Source organism: Akebia trifoliata, chromosome 10 (genome assembly GCF_017979445.1).
Source record: "Akebia trifoliata isolate Shusen 1 chromosome 10, ASM1797944v1, whole genome shotgun sequence".
Lineage (NCBI taxonomy): Eukaryota > Viridiplantae > Streptophyta > Magnoliopsida > Ranunculales > Lardizabalaceae > Akebia > Akebia trifoliata.
In genome coordinates, this window is record NC_141384.1 from 6,584,081 (window position 1) to 6,606,950 (window position 22,870).

At 34.0% G+C, this 22,870-nt stretch overlaps 1 protein-coding gene across 1 annotated transcript; it reads right to left on the bottom strand.

Annotated features, from left to right (window-relative positions):
- Positions 1–1,409: 1,409 nt before the first annotated feature.
- On the bottom strand, positions 1,410–21,379 carry LOC147392992 (nucleolar/coiled-body phosphoprotein). The gene is made up of 7 exons (XM_086455695.1): positions 20,976–21,379; positions 15,869–15,930; positions 13,024–13,067; positions 12,131–12,864; positions 9,232–9,321; positions 9,042–9,103; positions 1,410–1,733 (listed from the first exon to the last, which is right to left on the bottom strand). Exons 1-7 carry the CDS (start codon positions 21,279–21,281, stop codon positions 1,628–1,630), a joined length of 1,404 nt encoding a protein of 467 aa, XP_086311821.1. The 5' UTR covers positions 21,282–21,379; the 3' UTR covers positions 1,410–1,627.
- Between the last annotated feature and the right edge of the window lie 1,491 nt (positions 21,380–22,870).

The following is a 22,870-nucleotide window of genomic DNA, read 5'->3' on the forward strand; positions in this document are numbered from 1 at the left end:
ACAAATTTCAATCCATGTGAAAAATTATCAACCAATAGAAATGTTTTTTAAAAAAAATACTTACTTTTCTTTAACAAAAAGTACACCAACTATAAAGTAACTTTTAAATATCATTTTAAAATAAACTTAATTAATTTTATTTGAATCAATTTTAAATAAATATTAATCAACATTTATTAACATTTATTTTAACAGTGGAGGCCTGTAAGAACCATAAATGCCTTTTTACTCATATCTTGATGAAAAGCATCTATAGTCGTGGAAGTGTGATGAGATACATGACATGCCCCCTTGATCTTTTATTATTAACCAAGGCTAAATAACCCCGAAAGCCCTCATCGTCAACTTCTAGCCCCAAAAAAAACAAAAAAAAAACCAGATTTTTCTCATTGGATATGTCATTTTCAAGCACTTCAAAATTTCTACGAAAATTTCATTTAATTTATTCAAAAAAAAAAAAAAAAATTTGATAAATCAAATATCTTTATTAATAACAAGGTAAAGGAGACCACGAAACGAAATAGAAAACCAAGAGAATAAGAAAATAGCAAAAAGGGAAACAAATTCAAAGAAAACACCAAAGACAAAAATTAAAAACAAGAGAATAAGAAAAGAGCAAAAAGGGAAACAAATCCGAAGAAACCGCGACTAAAATTACAAACAACAAATCCATGCTCCGTGCTACAGGTCCAATCACATTTTGTCACGAAGTTTTAAAATTAAAAAAAATTTAAAAATTAAAAAAAAAAAAAGATTTACTCCAAATTTCCCAACAAATAGCCAAAAAGGGAGTAATGCTCCATAATTTTCTCTTAAAAGCCAAGAAAACCACTCCTCAGAGAACCCGGAGCACACCACGTCAAGTGTTGAAAGATGAGCGGTTTTTGAGAAAAGAAAAGAGAGAACAAAAAAAAAAAAAAATTACCATTGATTAAAGATTCTGTTAGTCTATCACAAAAGATTCTGTTCATAGGCTTTTTTAATTCTCATCCAATTTTTTTTCTTGCTTTTCTTTTTCCGTCTTACATTTACTTCCAATAATAAAAAAATTTATAAGAAAAAAGATTCTGTCCCAAGGGGCATTTCATCAAGATTGTAAAAACAGTGACAAATAAAAAATTCTCCAAAATGTAAAGAGTATTTCTAAACCACCCCTAAGAAAAGATACAAAAAAGCCTTAGTGTTTCTCTCTTTTATGTTAAACCCCCCAATTCCTCCCTCCTTTCTTCCATTTTAATCTCATTAAACCATAATACTCTCATTTCTCATCATCGATTACAAGCATTGTTGTAATTTCATTGTATCGCATTGAACTTTGAATACATTAAACCCATTCAAGTTGGAGAATTAATATAGTTTTCATCGAGTTGGACCATTGAAGGGGTGGGACAAAGAAGAAACAACAAACATATAAGATTCATCGAAGCTTCAAACAATTGCAAAACACAAGCATTCCAACACTACATAATAGTCAAAATTTCAATGAAATAGAACCACATCAACACAGTTATTACTATATTATTGAACACAAACAATGGTAGCTTTCATTCAGGTGCTTATTTGCAACCTAGTAGAACCCAAAAATATGAGCTAAGGTTATTTCCTCGGCTGAATAAAGAATTAGCTATCACTCATCATCAGAATTATCAAACTTTATTGAGTGGGATTGCAAATCAATCTGACCTCCCCTATAGCTCCCACGCTTCTTCTTGGTCTTCTCATGCCGAAAATCCCTGAGGAAAACAACAATTAAAATTTTAAGTTGTCCAGATAGTTTGCGCATTGCGAACTGTTTTTTTCCATGATGTAAAATTAAGCCACTTAAGTGGAAATAAGAAGAGCAAGGAGCACCAGATTGTGAAAAGGGAACAGACATGCAACAAGAGCAAATGACAAGATAACTCATTAGGCAATGAAAAAGTTCCACCCCTTCTTATCAAATGCACCAAATGTCAGGTTCAAGCATCTATATAATAAAACACAATTGTTGTCTTCCCCAAATGTTTATCCCACACATAGAGCAGTCCAAATTCAATATTGTATGCATCTCAAGGAACAATTTCAACTTTATTCCCTTTTCAAGAATAACCCTTCAATTTTATTATCTTTTCTCTTCTACGCCTTTCCAATAATACCCCTCCAATTTTATTTTCTTTCTATTGAAATTTTAAATAGAGAAAGGAAAAAATTGCTCTAAGGCACCTAGTTTATAACATTGTCTTGTAGTAATAGATGCCCCCACTTCGCTTGAAAATAAAGATGCAATTGGATTTCTAACGAACTTGTCTTCTGGATACAACAGAGCCCAATTTAACCACAAATTATATGTTCTCGCAAAGTATACACTAACTTTGAAATAATCATTCACACAAGATTTCTGATACATGAATACCCTGCCAAAAATAGAATTTAAGAAAGAGAAAATTAGAAGAAAAAAAAAGAAATTATTCAAATTTTCTGATGTACAAACTTGACCAAACTGATTCCTTTAAATAGAACAAATAAGGACATGAAAACCACTAAAAGTATCCCTTAGGTCAAAACTCATAAGAAAGCTCTTTAGAAGGCACCATTTTACATCAAGTTCCAATAACCACCGTTTGGAGCCATTAACCACTAGTTTGTGATCAAAAACCCATTAAGCGCCCTATGGACCCATTTGGCACCCTTTGGGCCAATTTGGAGCCTATCCAAAATGGACCTCTCTTTATTTTCCCTCTTTCTTTCTTTTATATTATGCTATTATATATATAAAAAAGTTATTTATTTTTTCCATATAGCTAAATAGCCATTAGGGGTTCTCAATAAGAGAATCTTAGAATGAAAAAAAGAGAGAAGAGACATATTTATAGGTTTCAAATTCCCTCCAAAACAATATGGAATTTTACAAAATATTTGAAAAATAAAGCAAAAACAAATTTTCTCAAAAAATCAAATTTCAATCCATGTGAAATAGTGACCATCAATAGGATTGATCAATTCCACGTCACCTATTTTTCACATTAACTAAATAGCACAACAAATTTGAAATGATTCACTCTATTTCCATTTAATATAAAACATAACAAAATTAATTAATTTAATTTGAATCAACTCTAAATAAAAATAAAATATATATTCTTAACAATTAATGTACTTGATGCTTTGTGATATTAGAGCAATATTTTGTTGTCTATAAAACAATGTAGAAAACTACATGCCTTACAGCAACTTTTCCCATTTTTCTCTTTTTTCTCCATTCAAAACTTCAACAATGTATAGACAATACGCCTTTTACCACAAGAAAACCATTCAAGAAGTTCATAAAAAAGAATGGCCAATCCCAAAAGACTGAAGGTGATTGCTATGTTTGAGGGAAAAATGACACTTTACAAGGGACTGCAGAAAACATCAAGTAAAGAAACTGAAAATCGAATTAACATCTAGGCATGTCAATGGATGGTCGAAATTCGAATTATGGGATATTATCCCAAAAAATTGAATTCGAAGTTGGATATTGTTTCAATATTCGAAATACTTTCCAATACTGATTCAGATATTGAAGCATTTGATCCAATAATATTCGATTCGTTTGCTAAATAAAAATAATATATTTATTAAATATATTATATTTGACAAAAAATAGATTTCTCTCGATGTTTCTTTTTCTCATCCACTCCACCTCATCGCAATTTAGGGTTCATATGTTCGGAATCAAGGATGCCAATTATCTTTTTTGACAACCGATGATCGATTCTTCATCTTTCCAAGTGAATACCCTCTCCCTTTGTGATCTCTAACCTGTGAGCCATAAACCCTTTATTCTACTCTAAAAAATCCATCTTCAAGCATATCAACTCCGACAAACATCATGACAACCATACCAAGTACATCTCTCGCTTTCTCTCTCATTTGCAACCTCTACCAAATAACATTGATTTCTTTCTTAAAATTCATCATCTTCAACCAGTGCTTTCAACCCCAAATCTCACATTTTTCTACTTCCCCCAATATTCTATCTTTCATTGAGGTTTTTGAAGGATGATTTAGATTGAAGATTGTTGGTTTTGATAGAGAAAACCAGGATTTTTAGCTGCAAGGTTGAAGACATGGGTATTAAGGCCATTTTCTTTATCGAACTGAATCAGATTCGAATTCAATTAGAACTTCATAACATTCGATCAAATTTGAATTCAAATACCTTTATTTTTTTCGGATTCAAATTCGGATGTATTTGTATTTGATTTGATTGGTGTATGTTGACAATGCTACTAACATGGTAGGAGATGTAGCCGTTGTTGTATCTGAAGCAAATATAGTTAAAACCAAAAGGCATCGCTAGATCGACTCAAGTGCAACATGACATGTTTCATTTGATAGGTTTATCTTTAAATCCTACAAAGCTCAAGAAGAAGGGAAACTCTACATGAGAAATTCTTCAACCATTAAGATTGCGGGATCCGATATAGTAGAACTCAAATGTTTTGTAAAATCCCACATTATTTTGTAAATATTTTTAGAAGGAATTTGAAACTTATAAATAGAAATCTTGTTCTCCCCACATTCTTCATTCCAAGACTCACTCCTTAAGAAACCCTAATGGTTATGTAGCTATATGGGAAAAATAATTATTTTTTGTACATAATATATAATATAAAAGAAAGAAAAAGAGAAAAAGAAAAATAAATAGAGGAGCCTGTCTTTATTGAATAGGCTCCAAATTGGCCCAAAGGGTGCCGAATGGGCCTACTGGACGCCTAACAGTTTTTTGATCCCAAATTGGTGCTTAATGATTCCAAATGGTACCTATTAGAATTCAATGTAAAAAGAGTGTCTCTCAACGATTGTTCCAACAGATTTTTACCCAAATGATACTTCGAGTGAGTTTCGTACTTATTGATTCTATTTAAAATAATCAATCCAGTCAAATTTGTACATCAGAAAATTGAATAACTCTCTTTCTCCATAATTTTCTCTTTTTCTTGAATTCAATTTTTGGAAGAGGGATTCAAGTATCAGAAATCTTGTGTGACAGGTTCTTTTAAAATTAGTGCGAACTTTGCAAGAACATATAGTTTATGGCAAAATTTGACTTTGTTGTATCCTAAAAACAAATTCGTCAGAAACCCAATTGCAATTTTGTTTTCAAGCGGAATAGAAGGCGCTTTTTGTCTATAACGCAATGTAATAAACTATGTGCCTCAAACCAATTTTTTCCATTCTTATAATTTTTCCATTTTTCCTCCATTCAAAATTTCAACGCTTTCTCCCCACCCCCCTTTCCCAATAACACGCCTCCGACTTTATTGTCTTTACCTTTCTACCCTTTTCCAATAATGCCCATACAACTTTATTGTCTTTCTTCTTTTACCTCCTTAACCCCAAAGAGGATGACTATGCCGTAGGCATGAGCAAACTCTAGTACATAACCATAGATCAATGTCAGATGGAGGGTGCTTTAACTATATGATGAAACACAAGCGAAATCTAACATGCATAGAAGGTTTGTTTCCCTTGGGCCATGGGGACACTGCTCACTGCATCCCATAGTAGATGTATGCTAAATCATTTTTCAAATCGTTGATTTGTAGTGCTACTTGATCCAGCCATAACCTAAACCCCAGATCACAAAAAGAATGAACTGATGAGCCTCGGATGATGGTCTTAGGTAGAAAGAGAGCCCCGACAAACAACAAAAATGCCACCCACTAGAGGTAAAGAACTTCAAAGTTGATCAGAAGATCAAAGGCTCTAACCGGTGAGATTTCATTAAATAGAGAAAAGGAAGTAGTTTGGGTGGTTATTCAATCATACGGAGTTAAAGGTAGTTCTACAAACATGTGGAGTTCCACTATATGCATCATTATATCCTATACAAAAGTTGTATATCCTCCACCATCCAACACTTAACAAGTAGATGAAAGGATGTTTTCCCAGATCATTAATGCTCAAATTTTATAGCTATAGATGTTTAACCCTAGAATGGACAATAAGATCTTCTACTTTGTGTCCAGTTATTTGGATGGAAATCTAATGCACCAACAAAAAGGCACTCCACTGATCAAATCAATGAGTTGTTGAGCAACTATTACAGTACTGCTAGACAAATCACACTAGTGAACCTCTGTGTAATGACTTGAAATCCTAAAATGTATCTCAAGGAAAGAATTTTAGATCCGTGCATTGATTTAAAAGTATAGATTGTTAATTTTTAATATTTGAGGAAAATTAACTTCACCAATAGATTTAGAAGGATCAAGAAATATACTTTAGCCTATAAGCACGCCGAAATCTGAAGTCGATTGAAAAAATTATCAAATCCTCGAGTTTCGCATTAGATATTTTTCCAATAAGTAAACGACACCTTAGAGACGTAATTTGAGGAAACCGATCATACCATTAGATTCGTGTCGAAAAATCATCCGAAATAGAGTATAAGTTTGTCTAATTCGGCATTCGGGAAAAACAATTCCCAAAATGACAAGTATGTCCCAACTTAAGTGATATAAATATCTAAATTCTATTAGAAAAATCAGATTTTTCGCATTCTTCTCTCCAAACAAATCTCAACCCTTTTCCTTCAATATTTGAAATTCAGATCTACACTAAACGAGAACGATCCGAGCTTAGGCGCAAGAAGGAAAGTTGTTCCTCTCGCCGAGGGTTACGCGTGGACGCAAAGAAATCCGATTTTCGCCGGAAGAAAATTTTGAAGATTGGCCGGAGGCAATTTTAAACTCCGTTCAACCGTTGAAAATAGCTTAAAGTAGGTTGCCTTCCCTTCTACCTTCTAGTTATGCGATAATTTCATAGAAAATCCATATGATTGTTGATAAATCGATTGTTTCATTAAGTTTATACATATTTGAACAATTTGAATCATGTTTGCATGCTTATTTATGATTGGTTTTAGTTCATTTGATGTAATATAATCATTTTATAGTTAATATGATATTTGGATCGATTTTGGTCGAGTTTCGACGAAAAATCAACAATTCGGAAAAGTATCCGAATGTTGAGTTTGGTTCTAATTTTTTTTGTGTTGCTTCCATATAGTATGTATACCCATTTCCTACCGTTATTTCATTAAAAACAATTAAGTATTACTTTAAGTTCTTTAATAAATAAATAAATAGTTCGTTTTCAATTTCGACTTTGAAAAATCATTTTTTCCACTTAGTTAAATTTTCATAGATTTCTATCTTTTATGTCTTATGGTTTTATCTTTGTTTTCGAGTCTCTCGACTCAACCAAAACCATCGAATGGAATTGGTTGATGCTTTATGGATTTCGAATTACTTTAAAGGAAAAATTACTTTAATAGATATGTAAGAAATTAGATGATTGATTAATCGATTTAATTGATGGATGGATAGAGAGAACGTATGTTCTCGACTGATTGATGGGACAGTACCTCTAGTTCTACGTAGTGGCCATGCCATGTAAAACGTGATAGATAGATAGAGGGATGAGATGGTTGATGGATGGAAATGACAGATAATTGTCACTGGAAGGCACTACCAGACTTTGTTTGTATTTTCGAAAAAAAAAAATGATATATTATATACAAAATAAATTATTTTGTTTACCAGTAAAGGTTTGTAGAAAACCCATAAAGAGTGACGCGTTGCTGTGTGTCCGGAAGCGGCGAGTCAATCTAGGATAACACTAGATGTCATATGCTCTTCGGTAGTATGGGATACCTTAGAGCATATTACAGCTTATAAAATCCGGGAATTTCTCCTACTTATTTTCTGGGGAACGTTGTGTGTAAAGGCGATCTCTGTATAGTGTAGAGCTAGGCGGGGTTCACATGCATTGCCTCTTGATAGGCTTCGACGCGAGGGGTCTCCTGGGCTAGTTAGTGATCACTATTAGTCTGTAGTCGTCAAACGGTTGACCTCACCGTTAGTTGAACTCAGTATTGGGTTCTTGGTCAACGGCCAGTCTGAGCCGGATAAATGGTTATCCAACCGTGGTATGCTAGACCGGTCACAAAATCAGATTATAACGATGGGATTCCATATCGGAGGTTAAGTTTGGAATATCGTATTGCCATAGCCGAGGCGGTTATATCGGCGTGTTCCTCTGCTCTCTTATCGATTACACCGCCGTGTTTTTATTATGTATCTTTTCTTATTTTGTAATGTTTGATAGATGTTTTTATTTGAAAGATGCATAGGTTACTTTAAATGATAGAAATGATAGGTTGAAATTATTTAACTGTTTATTGAATATGCTTAGACATTTATCGTATGTTACATTATGAAAAACTTACATTATTTAACTGTTCAACTGATTACTCGTGCATGTATGACTCGTTGTTAGAACGGCGTTCATCCTGCTGAGTAACATTCCCCTGTTACTCACCCTATCCTTCCCCTTTCAGATATTCAACTTTTGAAGAACCGTTCTTTGAGGAGGTCCTTGAGGAGGATCAGATTGATGTCTTGCCGCCGCCATGTCTTTGAAGACTAGTAGAGGATCCTAGCGGTTTTTGGTTGTAGATAAGAAACATGTTAGTTTAGAAATTTTTGTAACCTGATGAATTATGAGATTAAAGATCTTGACTTATATCAGTATTTGTCGATTTCTTCTGCTTACTCTAGACTCTCGTATAGATGTTAGTTAAATGTTTATTCCGCTGCATATATTTTCTTTTCATAAGTATTATTATTTATGAATGTTCTGTCAGATTGTGTGATTGATTACCTCACACCTTGAGATTCTAACCGATGAATCATAGGGATTCGTGTTGGGATTTCGGGGCGTGACACTCTGTGTGATCATCCAGAGCACTATATACGTGTTCTGCCTAAAACAAACTGGGATTTTTATTTTATTTAAAGAAAAAAAAAGTGGGATTTTCCAGTACATTATATATATATATATAGAGCTCCACTCCATAATAAAGAGATAGTTGAGCTGCTTCAGAAATATTGATACCAAAAGATAAACTAATTACTGATATCAAAGATGGATAAAGTGAGTAATTGATCAAAACTCAGGTGAAAAATAATAGTTGTCCCCATGCAACATGGAGAAATATTAGTAAAACATACCTTCCTCTAACCTGCCCTAAAACTTCTTGTGCTTTAGCTCCATAGCCAATGTCTGCACCATCCTGCAGAGTTACGTAGAAAAAAAAAAGTAATTTCGATATAATGAACTGTTGAAAAGAGTTAAGTACTCTGGAAACTACGCAAACTAAAATAAATGCATATATGTTACAAACAACCACAAAATACATACCTTTGCCCAATAAGAATTATCTTGAAGCCTCTCATCAACGAATTCAACCTCGTCAATTTTCACCCTTTGAAAGGCATTAACAGTCTTTGGCTGCAAGAACAATGTCCAAATAATCATATCAAGTAATCTATGACTGTTAAGTGAAAGACAATAAAAAACCAGCACATCTCAGTTCCTTAATCCTTGGTTCTCTAGGAAAATGCACAAGTATAAAGTAGGATCTAGTTCTGAGTAACAATAACAATATTAACAATAATTTCATGGTAGACGTTGTTTGGTTGCTCAATTAAAGTCTCAAGATGAAATAACTAGCAAAGAATAATCCATATGGTATACCATAACAATGCATAAACAAATAAACAAAAGATCCCTTTCGAATGTCTAGAAGGCCATCACTTAAAACAAAGTTTACAATATGAAACCAAACTCTTCAATATCGGATCAAGCTCAAGCATCCAGTGGCTGGACACCTAATCAGTCATAGATTTTAAGTGTAATGATTTCCTAATGCCTCCCCTACGCCCCCATCACAGAACCGTAGACCATTTGCCTCTGGATACGCATAACCACAAATCTTTTTCTTGTGTATCCCAAGGCAAATGATCTACGGTTCTGTGATGGGGGCGTATGTCAGGGGTCACGGGGAGTGGTGGTCATATTATCAGGACTCATTTTAAAGTGTTTAAGATAGTTCCAAAATTCGAGTAATTGATGAGCTCACAAAAGTTACATACAAATGAAGTCACCCCAAAATCCCAATTTGACCGAGTCAAGTTGGCTCAAAGAACTTTTTTAGCAATCAGTGGCTTCTAGATATTCATACAACCCAACAGAAGTTAAGATTGATGATTGAGACTTCGGTCAAAGGTCTGATGGAAAAAGCAAGTATGAACACACATACGCACGCGCGCGCACGCACACACTCACACACAGTATACAAATATTGCCTCTCACAAAACAGCTCCCATCCAAACAAACAATCCTAAAAATAAAGCCTTAAATATTTAGAAGGCTTGCAACAAAAGAAAATGAGGGCTAAAATGTTGATAACGACCTCATTAACTTTGCCTTAGAAAACTCTCCTAGATTGCCCAAACAGAATGCAAAAGTGAATAGATTCTACAACTCTCTGTAGGAAAGAAAAGCAGTATTGTGCAAACTTTGGATAGTTCTTGCTGAATATATTCCATATTTCTACTCATGCGTTAATTTTATTAATACTAGTACCAATCAAAAAATGAACCAAATACAGTAAAGAGCAACAAAAAAAAAAAATGGCTATACACGGTTCAAGGATTTTAGAGGATTGTTTGTTGATGATTTTCCTTTTAGGTGGGATAATGTTTGTAGCGGGAGATTGTAGTCTTGTTTCTTTGCTTTGAGGACACCTTGTCCTCTTATTAATAAAATTTTAGTTATCAAAAAAAAAAAAAAAAATGAGATGTATTAGGGATTCGGACAAAAAATGAAAGCATATGCCTTGACATGGACCTTAAGCCCTTAACAAAATGCATGGCTTTAAATAAAATTGAATGGAAAAATAAGATTCATGTGCCCCAAAATCCCAATATTTGGGATAAGACGTAGATAGTGGCAAAGCATAATTAACTATGGGTTGTATTAGATCACGACAAAAATTCAGATACTCACGTTTTAATTTACATAAATCTAACAAATAGTCAGATGTGCGTAAGTTAGGCACACAAAAAGGAGTCATGCACAAAAGGCCTGAAAAAAACCAGGAAAATATGGGAAGAAATTGCATAGGTGGGATAGTAAGGAAGTGAAATCACCTTATGGGTGTAATTTATGGAGGGATATTATGAGTGTGTACCCAAAGTTCAAAGAATTGGTGGCTTTTAGATGGGGAAGTGGGGAGAGAATTCGTTTTTGGGAGGATAGTTGGTGTGGAAACTCATCTCTCTCGATACAATTCCCAAGGCTTTATGTATTGTCTTTAAAAAACAAGAAAAAAACGATAGCCAAATTTTTGAGCAATTCTACTAACGAATGTGCTTGGGATTTGGGTTTTTAAAGGGATTTGGATGATTGGGAAATTCAAGAGTTGGCAAAGTTGATCTTCAAGCTTGACCTATCTTTATTGGAGAGATCGAAGCAAGATAAAAGTGTATGGACTTGTTCAAAAGATAGAAAGTTTCCGATAAGTTAATTCCGCGAATCGATTTCACACCAAGGAATTCCTTTCTTCATAGTGGGTCCCATTTGGGGTCACAAAGTTCCATCAAAGGTATCTTTCTTTATTTGGTTGGCGGCTTCAGGTAAAATTCTATCTTTTGATAATCTTATAATTAGGGGATGTGTGGGTCCAAACATTTGTTCCATGTGTTTAAAAAATGGTGAATCGATTTAAAGGTGTGTTCTTTGACGATTTCGTATTCAGATGGAATGCTATGTGTGATAATTAGTGCTTTGTTTCTAGTTGTTTTTTGTTGGTTTCTAATATTTCTAAATGCATTCTTTTGATGTACCTTGACTGGTTACCTCAACCGGTCTTTTTAATACAATTGATCTACTTATCAACAAAAAATCATCAATAGAGTTATATCACAATAATGGAAGGTGTCAGGTGATGAGGGATAAGCACAAAACATCTCATCTATACAAGAAGTGATACCAACTATATTAACATTATATAGGGACTCTCGGTAAATTTAATATTTCAGACCAATGACCAGGTCTTTTTTGACCAAAAGTATGTACGATCTTCCGATCAGATCAAGTTAAGGCCAAGAATAACTCCCAAGTTGGACCATCAATGGGTGCCTTCAACAGACATAACGATTCTGATGTGTATGGCACAATTAGAGAAAACACCGTTTTTTATTCATAAAGATTTAGACAATATCAAAGCACAAAAAAATGCAAACTCTTCACATACCTCAGCTGAACCATTACGTTGTTTCTTGTTGGAATCAACTTGGCCATTTTCTGTTTTCCTCTTTTTACTAGCATGTCCATCACTCTCTTGCAATGGATTTGCCTTCAAAAGATGATCCTTTCCCTTTCCCTCTACCAAACCTTCAATGTCATGTCGTTTTGCCTCTTCACTCTCAATTTTACCATCAGTTTGAGATTCATTCTCTTCAGAAGCCAAACTTTTTCTTTTCTTAGAACCTTTTCTTTCTATGCTTACCGCACTCTGCAAGGATTCTAAATCTATAGTTTTCTCCTTAATTGCCTGTGGCAATGCTTCAGGATCACCCTGCACAACACTCTCAGCAGAGATCAACTTGCTTTTCTTCTTCTTCTTATCCTTCGGTTTTTTATCTGACTCATCCAACTGTAGTTCACGAACAGTATTCTCAGCCGGAACCTTAAAGGTTTCTGAGCCATATTTTTTAGCACTTTCATCAAGAGAATTGGAAACAACTTTATTTTTCTTTTTCTTCTCTTTAGACTTCACAACTAACGTAGGGACTACCTCATCTGTTAACTTTTCATCAGAGTCAGTAGCACATTTAGAAAATCCATTGCTAACCATATGTTGTTCGGTAACTGTGTCAGCATCACTCTCCTTGTCCTTCTTCCTCTTTTTCTTGCTAATGGATTTGACAGTTGCATCACATTTACTTTCTTCCATGATTTTTTTGATGGTGCTATCTTTCTGCAAATCTGCAATTTGCATGTGAAATCAGATCTAGCCTTAAGGAGTTTTCAGAAAAAATCCACACAAAACAGCTTTGCATGGAACGCACTAAATACATGAATCCTGGCAATGCATCTAAACAGCTTTGCATGGTCAAACATCTTATAATATAAAGTTAGGAGTACCTAGCTCTAGGGAGCCATTGAGGTTTGCTTCTGCACCATATTTACTGCACATGCACAGAAATTGAAGAGGTCAGAATGCAGATTGAAATTGAATTCGTTTCAGTAAAAAAGAATGGGCAATAGAATTAACCTAAAATAAAAAAAACAGGTAATATATAACAGTAATCAGAAATAAAAATAGGAAAACAAGCATACAAGCATAGGAGAAAAAAGACCAACAACAGCAAAGTGAGAATGTATGCTTTGGTGCAAGTTGGGGATCTCAAAGGGTAGGAACATAGATAATGATATGGATGTAGTAAGAAAACATATGGAGCATGCCTTAATTAAAATGTAATGCACAATAGAGTTAAATGGAGAAATGGGATTCCTTTTGTCGAGCCCAATAATAGGGATAAGGGATAGATGACGATGTCAATGATTCTCAGGTATGCCAAGCACTTCCTCAAGTGGTCTAATGGACCTTCTTCGCATATTGAACACTTTAGGAACCTGAATTACTCCCCTTGGCTTCATTATTCTCATGCCAAAACAATCTCAAATGATTTCTTATTTTATTGCAAATAAGGGAAAGTTGATTGAGACCGTTTCTGCATGTGCAAAGAGACCAATAAAGAAATTCAAAGCAATGCACTGGTCAGGAGAAAAATAAAACAATCTCGACGGTTTTCATAGGGAAACATTTCAAGACATTCCGAAACCTTCTCGAAACATTCAATGTTTCAGGGATCAATGTTTCGTACTGGTTTCGGCCAAAACCAGAATGTTCCATGAAACATTCCTAAATGGCACAAAGTTCTAAACCATGCCAATAACAACATAGATAAGGAGCGCTCTGGTGCAAATCAAGGGCTCCAACTGGGGCATGGGGAAGACTTAAAAACATCATGGGTGGAGGTGAGTCCAGATTTTAAGGGCGTTGTCTTTGATTATTCTCATTTAGTCATTTTAGACTTTGAAACTCTAAATTTAGGTCCTTGACCTCCTTTTGCATTCACTTTCTTTTCCATCTGATGCAATCCCCCTTTTTTGACATTAGTGAAACTTGACTCAATGGTTGTCAACAAGGTTTGACAAAACTATGAAATCCCTGGGCTGGTAGCTAACTTTCTATTAGGCAATACTAAACTATAACGCTGTTCTACACAGGGAGGAGGCTTTGAAGTTGTATTAGTGGCACTCTTGTCTCAAGAGACAACAAAAGAAGTGGCAATGTATTGGTCAGAAAAAAAATTTAAATAACCTCAACAGCTTTTCATTGGGAAACATTCCAAGATATTTTGAAACCTTCTCGAAACATTCAATGTTTTGTACGGATTTCGATTGAAATCAGAATGTTTGACAAAACATTTCTTTCTTCTTTTTTTGATAGGCCAAGCAAAAAAAAAAAATTATTAATATGAAAAGAAAGAATGGTTTAAGATAGTCACCAAACAATATAAGTAAAACAAAACAAACTAAACCAAACCCAAAACAATCTCCACTCGGTCAATAAAAAAAAGTCTCCCATCCACATAAAAGGCCTTCAAAAGAGCTCCCTCTAAACTCAAGGAACTGCTTGGCCCAGAAGAATACAAGCCTTGAAATAGAAATGAACACTTCTTACAAGGAGTGCTCCTTTCCTTCAAATACCCTGCCACTTCTTTCCAACCAAATGCCCCAACAAATAGCAAACAAGATTAATGACCACAGAATTTTTCTTTGTAAAGGGAGATTTTTGACAAGTCAACTTTCGCATAAAACAAGAAAAGACGTGCACGGGCACCACTTGATCCCAAATAAATAAAGAAAATGTGCCCAAAACATTTCTAAATGGCACAAAGTTCTAAACCCAGCCAATAATAACAACATAAAAGAGAAAATTTTGAGAAAATCAAGGGCTCTAAAAGGGACATGAGGAAGACTTAAAAAAAAAAAAGTGGAGGTGTTACCAGAGTTTGAGGGTGTTTTCTCTGATTACTTTTATTTTATTAGATGGGATGCAATTTGAAACTCTTAATTAAATGTCTTTGGTTGCTTTTTGTTTGTAAGTAGGTCTCTCGACCTCTTTTTACTCTCTTTCTTTTCAATAAAATTCTTGATCTATTAAAAAAGAGATTAGTATGTAAGAAAAAAAATTCCTATCAACTCTTTTCATGCGACGTTTTTGGGATTTTGAATCATTATTTGCAATAGGCAATCAAATGGAGTCCTTTACGTAAGTGGGTAGATTTTGGGCCATAGCTCCACTTTTGGCTAAAACAACTCTAGCTATCGCTAAACCCCGTGATCCTGACATAGTGGAAACGTGTGAATCAATAGCTTCAATTGATAGCTTAAAGAAGATAAAGTAAAGAACTAGAAATTAAGTATTTTTTTATGATCAAGGATCTCTTGAGGGCGTTTCAATACACTGATTTCACCTACAGTAACTATGAAATAGAAATCCTACTAGAACTAGAAAATAGAAACAAATCCTACTAGAATTAGAAAATAGAAACAAATCCTTCTAGAATTAGGAAACTACTTAAGACTCTAACTAGAATTGTAGATGTTCTACATCAGATCCACAATATGGCTCCAATTCAAACAAGTCTTTGCAACTTGAAACTAGGAGACTGGTTCTAAACGATGGATCAATGACTACCTGCCAAGACCTACCTATTTACACTTCATTTCGCCTTAAATATGCCTATGACAACAATTGGCTTTCAAGGGCAAGCATAGCAAACAAAAGATCATAAGGCAAAAATGTTGCCTTCTTGGACATTTTATTTGATTGGCTTCTTGGACTTAAAATTTCTACACAACGAGCTTCATTATTCATCTAAATCAAGCAATGAAAGCAATAAATTTTGCATCTTACCTCGCCTCCAAATACTTGTAATACATCTCCAAATCCAATGAATGCTCATTTGAACCATCAAGCTACACCAAAATGCAAGAAAACATTTTCAGATGTAAGAAGGTTAGGTTCAATTGTAGAAAAAGAATACAAAAAAGTAGCACAAATAGATTCATCCAATCCTCTTGGAGGCAATTCATATAATTTGACACCCACAAAAGAAGACTCCTTAACATTTTTTAAGCTTCCAAATACTCCATGGGTATAAGAGCACAGTAACGAATAAACAAGTAAACATAAATTAATTTTGAGATACTAGAATTTAAGTATTATTTTGCTAAATGCTACATACGAAGACTCTCTCTCTCCCCTCTCTCTACATACATATATATACCCCCACGTCTACTCACCCACACACAAAATAACATAATTTTCTCTCGGATTATTTCATTTATTCACTCTTACCTGTCGTCAAATGCGATCGCATATGCGATTTCCAAGCATATTTTCGCATATGCCACAATCGCATATGTGAAAATATGATGTTTGTGCAATATGCGATGGTGTACTTCTTTGTGTGATTGTATATGTGATGGCATAATGTCCAACAGTCAGAAATATGACTGTTGGACATATAATTTTTTTTATTTTTTTGTTTTAAACTCAAATTTTTCCTATAAATAACCCCTTATACTTCTACTACAACATATTATCTACTCTCTAGTCTCTACTCTACTCTCTACTATCTTCTTTAAGATTCAAGATCAAGAGTCTTGAATTGATTCAAGACTCTCAAAGTCAAGATCAAGATTCAAAGCAATCAATCAATATTTCATCATTCATCATCAAGCATTCAAGAATCAAGACTCAAGACTCAAGATTCAAGAAACAACGATACAACATACAAGTATACAAGTACAACAATACAAGAAGTCAAGACTCAAGATCAAGATTCAATACATCATCATTCATCAAGCATTCAAAACAATTAATAATTCAATATCATCATCTTCTCAAGTCTCGACTCTCAACTCTCAACTCAACTCACCATCATCTTTATTTTTCATTCCAAAATCAAATCTCATCTTCTCAATCTCAACTCTTCACTCTTGAGGTATTTATATATATTTTTTTTAATTGTGTTAATTTGTTATTGTTACTTTGTTAACTTGTTGCAAGTTAGAAGTTAGAACTTAGAAGTAAGATTAGAAATATAATTTAGAACATATTTTGTCCCACGTTTGGATTACCTAGACCTTTGAACTTTAAAGTCAAAACTTAGAAGTATTAAATTAGAACAAAGTCACACTCACACATTTATACATTAGAATTTAGAACATTAAATATTTACATCACACATTCACTATCACTAATACCACCATCATGTCTTCCTCGTCGGCCATCTCTTCCCTAAGGCAAAAGTCTAATGACCACAGTTGGAAATACGAGCATTATTGTAGTGCAAACAAAAAATGTCATTGTGTGAGACGGTTACATAAGCCAATGTGGCATTGCAAGCCAGAAACAACAGTTAGTGCATATGTCAGAATCAAATGCAAGGGCATGTGACAAGATTATACTCAAGATCCGAAGAGAGATCATGGAATACATGAATAAGAGTTGTAAGAAAAAACAAGTTGATGCAATAAACTTAGAAAATTACATTGAAGGTGGTGGAATTGATGAGGAAGACGATGACATCGTCACAAATGATACTCCTACATCAACGGGACGTAGTCAATCACTGGTTCCTCCCCCACGAAGAACTACTAAAAGAGCTCGAGCACGTGATCCACTTGATAAGTGGTGTAGACTACATCCATAGGATGTGATCAATCAAAGAGCAAAGGGTAAAAATCTAGTTAAAACAACCATAGAACGTAATACTAAAGATAGAAAAACTACCATTCAGTGCATAGCTAAATGGTTATACCAAGCCAATATTACTTTCAATATCGAGAATCTTGGAAAATCTATGGATGTACTCTAATGGCCAATGGATGGACAACTGGTCGAACAATAACTAACTTTTAGTTAATTGTCCTACAAGAACAATGTTCCTTAAATTTGTTGATACTTCGGTCCATTCTCATACAGTTGAGTATTTATTTCAATTGTAAGATAAAACAATTGATAAAATAGGTGATGAGCATGTTCAAGTTGTAACAAACAATGATGCCACCTATGTGGCCGTCGACCGCCTCTTAGGCCAAAAGGCCTCACTTATATTAGTCACCATGTGCAGCACAATGCATAGATCTCATATTAGAAGATATAGGTAAATTGCATATACGTAATGTAGCTAAAGCAAGAAAAGTAGTTTTTATATATAAACATGTTTTACTTTAACAAAGAATACGTGCTCATACAAATAGCAATTTAGTTAGACCTATAATAACATGTTTTGCTTTTGCCTTTCTGACACTACAAAACCTTCATGAGAAAAAAACAGAACTTAGAAGCTTTGTAGTGTCGGCACATTGGAACAATGGGTCTTGGTCTAAAAAGTCCGAAGGCAAATTGGTGGCCCAAATTATCTTGTCCCAAAATTTTTGGACAGGTGTTGTTAAAGCACTTAGAGATTCCATGCATTTAATTACTGGGGCTTGGATTAGTAAATGGCGATTAAAAGCTATCCATGGGTTATATTTATGACTATGGAAAAAAGCAATTGACAAAATTAAGGACAATAATCAATATAGAAAAAGAAATCATAATAAAATAGTTGATATTGTAAAATAGAGATGGGGGTAGCCAAATGTCATATGCCTTATATTCAGCTGCCAATATCCTTGATCCAGTCGTATATTTCTAATCTGCCAATCGAGATGAGGTGGATTTGACGCATATGGTTGGATTCCTTGATGTCTTGGAAAAGATGATTCCAACGCAGGAAGAACAAGATAGTGTCTCATAGCAGCTAAATCGATACAAGAATTGCGAAGGAATTTTCAAAAGGGAGATTGTAAAGAGACATAGAACTACGAAGCTTCTAAGTATAAATAATTAGAAAAAATTAAATATGTATTTTGCCTTTGTTTGTACTTATTATTTCAAAATTAAAATACTTATAACTAATAATTAAATACAGTCAATTAGTGGTCTACTTATGGAGTTAATCCAATTATAAAAGATCTAGCCTTCAAGAGATTGGTTATTAGAATATTTGGCCTAACATGTTCGGCATTAGGATGAGAATGCAATTGGAGCACATTTGAGATGGTATAACAAATTAATAACTTAACTTGTTATTTGTTAGTAAGTAGTTACTAACTCAAGTTAAAATTTATTATGCATTGAACAATTTCATACAAAGAAGCGAAATAGACTTGAGCAAAAGAAGCTCAATGATTTGGTCTTCGTACAATACAATAAAAAAATTGCATGAAAGATTCAAACAAAAGGAAGGAGAATCTGGGATTTTATGACCCTACTCCATTGAAGACTTAAGTGAAGATCATTCATGGCTCACCGATTCATGAGAAGAGCCGGTGTTTGAAGAAGAAGACTTAACTTGGGCCCAAGTTGAGCAAGCAACTTTTGCACCGACACCTGGAGAAAGCTCAAGTCAAAGAAGAAGAGAAAGACACTAAAGATTACAAGATGAAGACGAGATGCAAGAGGAAGAGGATGAAGATGAAGCCGAAGAACTATTGGGAATAGATGAGATGTTAGTGAGAACAGATGATGAAGAAACAGAAGAGGAATAGATGTATGTAGAAAAAGACGACGATTCAGATGATGATGAGAATGGAAATGATTATGATGAAGGCAGCAGTCCTAATCCATATGTTGTTCCCCAATGGATAGGGATGGTTGTGTGGAATATGATACAAATCAGATTTATCAAAGACTAGTCTTTTTAATTTGTCATTTTTAACTTACATTTTTAATCAAGATTTGAGATTTTTTACTTGAATTTCATAAAGTTTTGTTGATCTTTTATATTATATACATGTTTATGAGTCTTACATAATTTATTGAGATTTTTTATGATTTGTAACAATTTTTTTCCTGATTTTTTTTTTCTGATTTTTCAAAAAAAAAAAGCTAACCAATATGCGATTTCGCATATGCGCACAGCCTATGCTAGTCGCATATGGTCACATATGTTATTTAACAACATTGACTCTTACATTGTACCAACAGGTAAAAGAAGTATCAAAACTTTGCAAAATGGTGCATGTAACATCCTAGTAGAGAAAAATGGTGCATTGAGACACACTAGCAAAAAAGGGTTAAGATTTTCCAGCTGTCCTCTCCATATTTCTTTTATGAACTAGGCATGTGGTGAGCTGAAGTGGTATATTGACAACCATCCGATAAAGGACCCTCTTGATTGCATCGTAAGTCACTCCCATATCTTACCATGAACTTTCCCACTGAATGTCACCCTTCAATTCTTTAACAGTTTAAACAAAAAGCACACCCCCTTCAAGCACCCGGGTTCATTATATCTGACAGATTTTTAGATAAGGAGTGGGTTTTCTTGAGCTAAATATTGAGATTCTTCTAGGAGCACCAAAGTCTCGTAACAATTGCCAACTCAGCATCTACTCTTGTGGTTAGTTTCAATTTAATAAAAGAATTGCAATTATTTGAGGATGAAGTAATATTAACCATTAAGTGATGAGACCAAAGGAGACTGCACAAAACTAAATTATAGAGAGAGGTGTTGGAGTCTAAGGGCTTTAGAAAAAGTCACCCTTTTTTAGCATAATGTGAGTTAAACATCTAAACCACTGTTGTTGTTGGATGGGTTTTGTATTGGATTTGAGAGCCTCCCCTGACTTTGAAAATCAAGGATCCTTTAGAAAAAGAAAAAAAAAAGACTTTTTACACCTCTTTCTCTGTGTATAACTCTTTTTCTTGAAGGAAAAAACAAACGAATTCTAATTTATAGACTTCTAAGAATCCTTGAAAAGTCACCATTTTTTTAGCGTAATGTGAGCTCCAAGGCCAAGTGTGATCATCGCTATTGTCCCTCCAAGCCAAACACCAGAAGAACCTAACTTAAATTAGTCTACCCCGTACAAAGTTATACCAGCACACAAACACCCCTTTATGTTTATTGTAAGCTACAAAGAACAGCAAAACCAGAACCTAAATCCAATCGCCATGAACGTACCTCGTCGATTAAAGCTTCAGATCGAAATGCAGTTAGGGTTTTAACGAATCCATTGTGTTCAAGATAAGCTGCAATTGAGAGGAGAAGAGGTGAAGAATCTCTACTACTCGTCTTCTTCTTCTTCTTAGTCTTCTCCTTGTGATTCGATTTAAGGGTTACCATTTGATCTGAAGTTTCGTTTTCTAGGGTTTCGGATTGGATCTTCTTGATCTTCATCTCTCGTTGCTTTGCTAGTGCAACCTGTCGAGGCTCAAAAGCTATTAGGGCAAAAGATTTTGTTGTTTCTTTGGGTGTTGTTTCGAGCATAAGAGCTTTACACCTAAAGATAAAAATCCTGGCTAATGGTTGGAGACCTTTTTAAGGAGAAGCGGGAGTAGGGTTCTTCTTCTTCGGAAAATATTGAAATTAGGGCGCCACAATGTTGTATATAATTACAATAGTAACACTGTAGGAAACGAATCGTCTCACGACTCGGGAGTTGTGACTCGTTGTCTAGGTAACCGAGTCAATGCTTACACATTCCTTACTAAGGTGTTGTTTGTTAAACTGAAAAAAATAAGTGTTGAATAGCATTAAGCGCTGAAACTTATAAGCGCTGAATTTAAATGCTAAAAAAGTTGTTTGTTTAGATGATGAATCATGTTTATTACACATTACTGAAGCTGGTAAATTGTCTATGTTACCCTTATAATCATATTATACATTGTTTGCATGTTTCAAATGCCCATTTCTTATCAAACACAATAAAATATATTATTTTTTATAAAATTAAAATACAATTCATTTTTAAATAATAAATAATACTCAAATCTTCAATTTATAAATAATAATTTCTATTTAAAAAAACCCGCAAATTTCAAATTAAAAATAATAATGTCATACAAATCACCAAAATTTGAAATCAACATTAGAAGAACTTAATTTTGGATGAATAATTTTCGATGGAAATAAAGGATGTGTAATTATAGAAGCACTCTATGAATTAATAAAGGCAACCCACACCATAGCCAATTTTTTTTGTTTTATATGGGTTAAAGTTTTTGGAATGAGTAAATTTTTAGTGAGGATGGTCTCTATGATCTAGAGATCATCCTCACCAAAAAATCAGTCCATTTTGAAATTTTTAACTCGTCAAAAATAATTTTCAAAAAAAAAAAAAAGACGATTTACGGTTCTTGAACTTGTTTTGATAGGGTTAGAAGTTTCAGGATGTGCTGATTTTTGGTGAGAATGATCTCCTCATTGTAGAGATCATTCTCATCAAAAATCAACTTATTCCAAAACTTTTAACCCATATAAGACAAAATGATTTAGTCATGGTGTGGGTTTATTAATTTGTGGGGTGCTTATATACTAATGAGGAGATCATCCTCACCAAAAATCAACTTATTCCAAAAAATTTAACCCATATAAGATAAAATAATTTAGTCATGGTGTGGATTTATTAATTTGTGGGGTGCTTATATACTTATCTATAGGATATAAGAGGTAATATCATTTTAAGAATAAGGGCATACTTGTCCATGCTCAAAAAAACAAAGGACATACTTGTCCGTGTCGAAAAAAATGAAGTGCTTACCGATTCAACACTTTTTTTCAGCATCAAAATAGTGCTAAATTTTTTTCACTTATTTTCAGTAATAAGCGCTGAAAATATAGAGTAAACAAACGCGCTATTTTAACAAAAAGTGTTGAATTTAATTTTTTTCAGCAATAAACGCTGAAAAACAGCACAAACAAACACTGCCTAAGTAAGAATTTAAGTCTTTACTGGAGTCCTATTGCTCAAATGCATTACCACATTAGGAAATCTAACACCACAACCCTCTGGATTTCATGAAAAAATTCAGATGAAAAAAAAATAAACGGATTAATCCAATTTTTGAAAATGGATA

What these genes read in the sequence shown, in the direction of transcription:
- LOC147392992 (XM_086455695.1), bottom strand. Translation starts at nt 21,281, where the DNA reads ATGCTCGAAACAACACCCAAAGAAACAACAAAATCTTTTGCCCTAATA. An exon ending in CTGAAGCTTTAATCGACGAG is followed by an intron (nt 15,931 to 20,975) that starts GTACGTTCATGG and finishes ATTTTGGTGTAG; the next exon opens with CTTGATGGTTCAAATGAGCA. An exon ending in CAATGGCTCCCTAGAGCTAG is followed by an intron (nt 12,865 to 13,023) that starts GTACTCCTAACT and finishes TGCAAATTGCAG; the next exon opens with ATTTGCAGAAAGATAGCACC.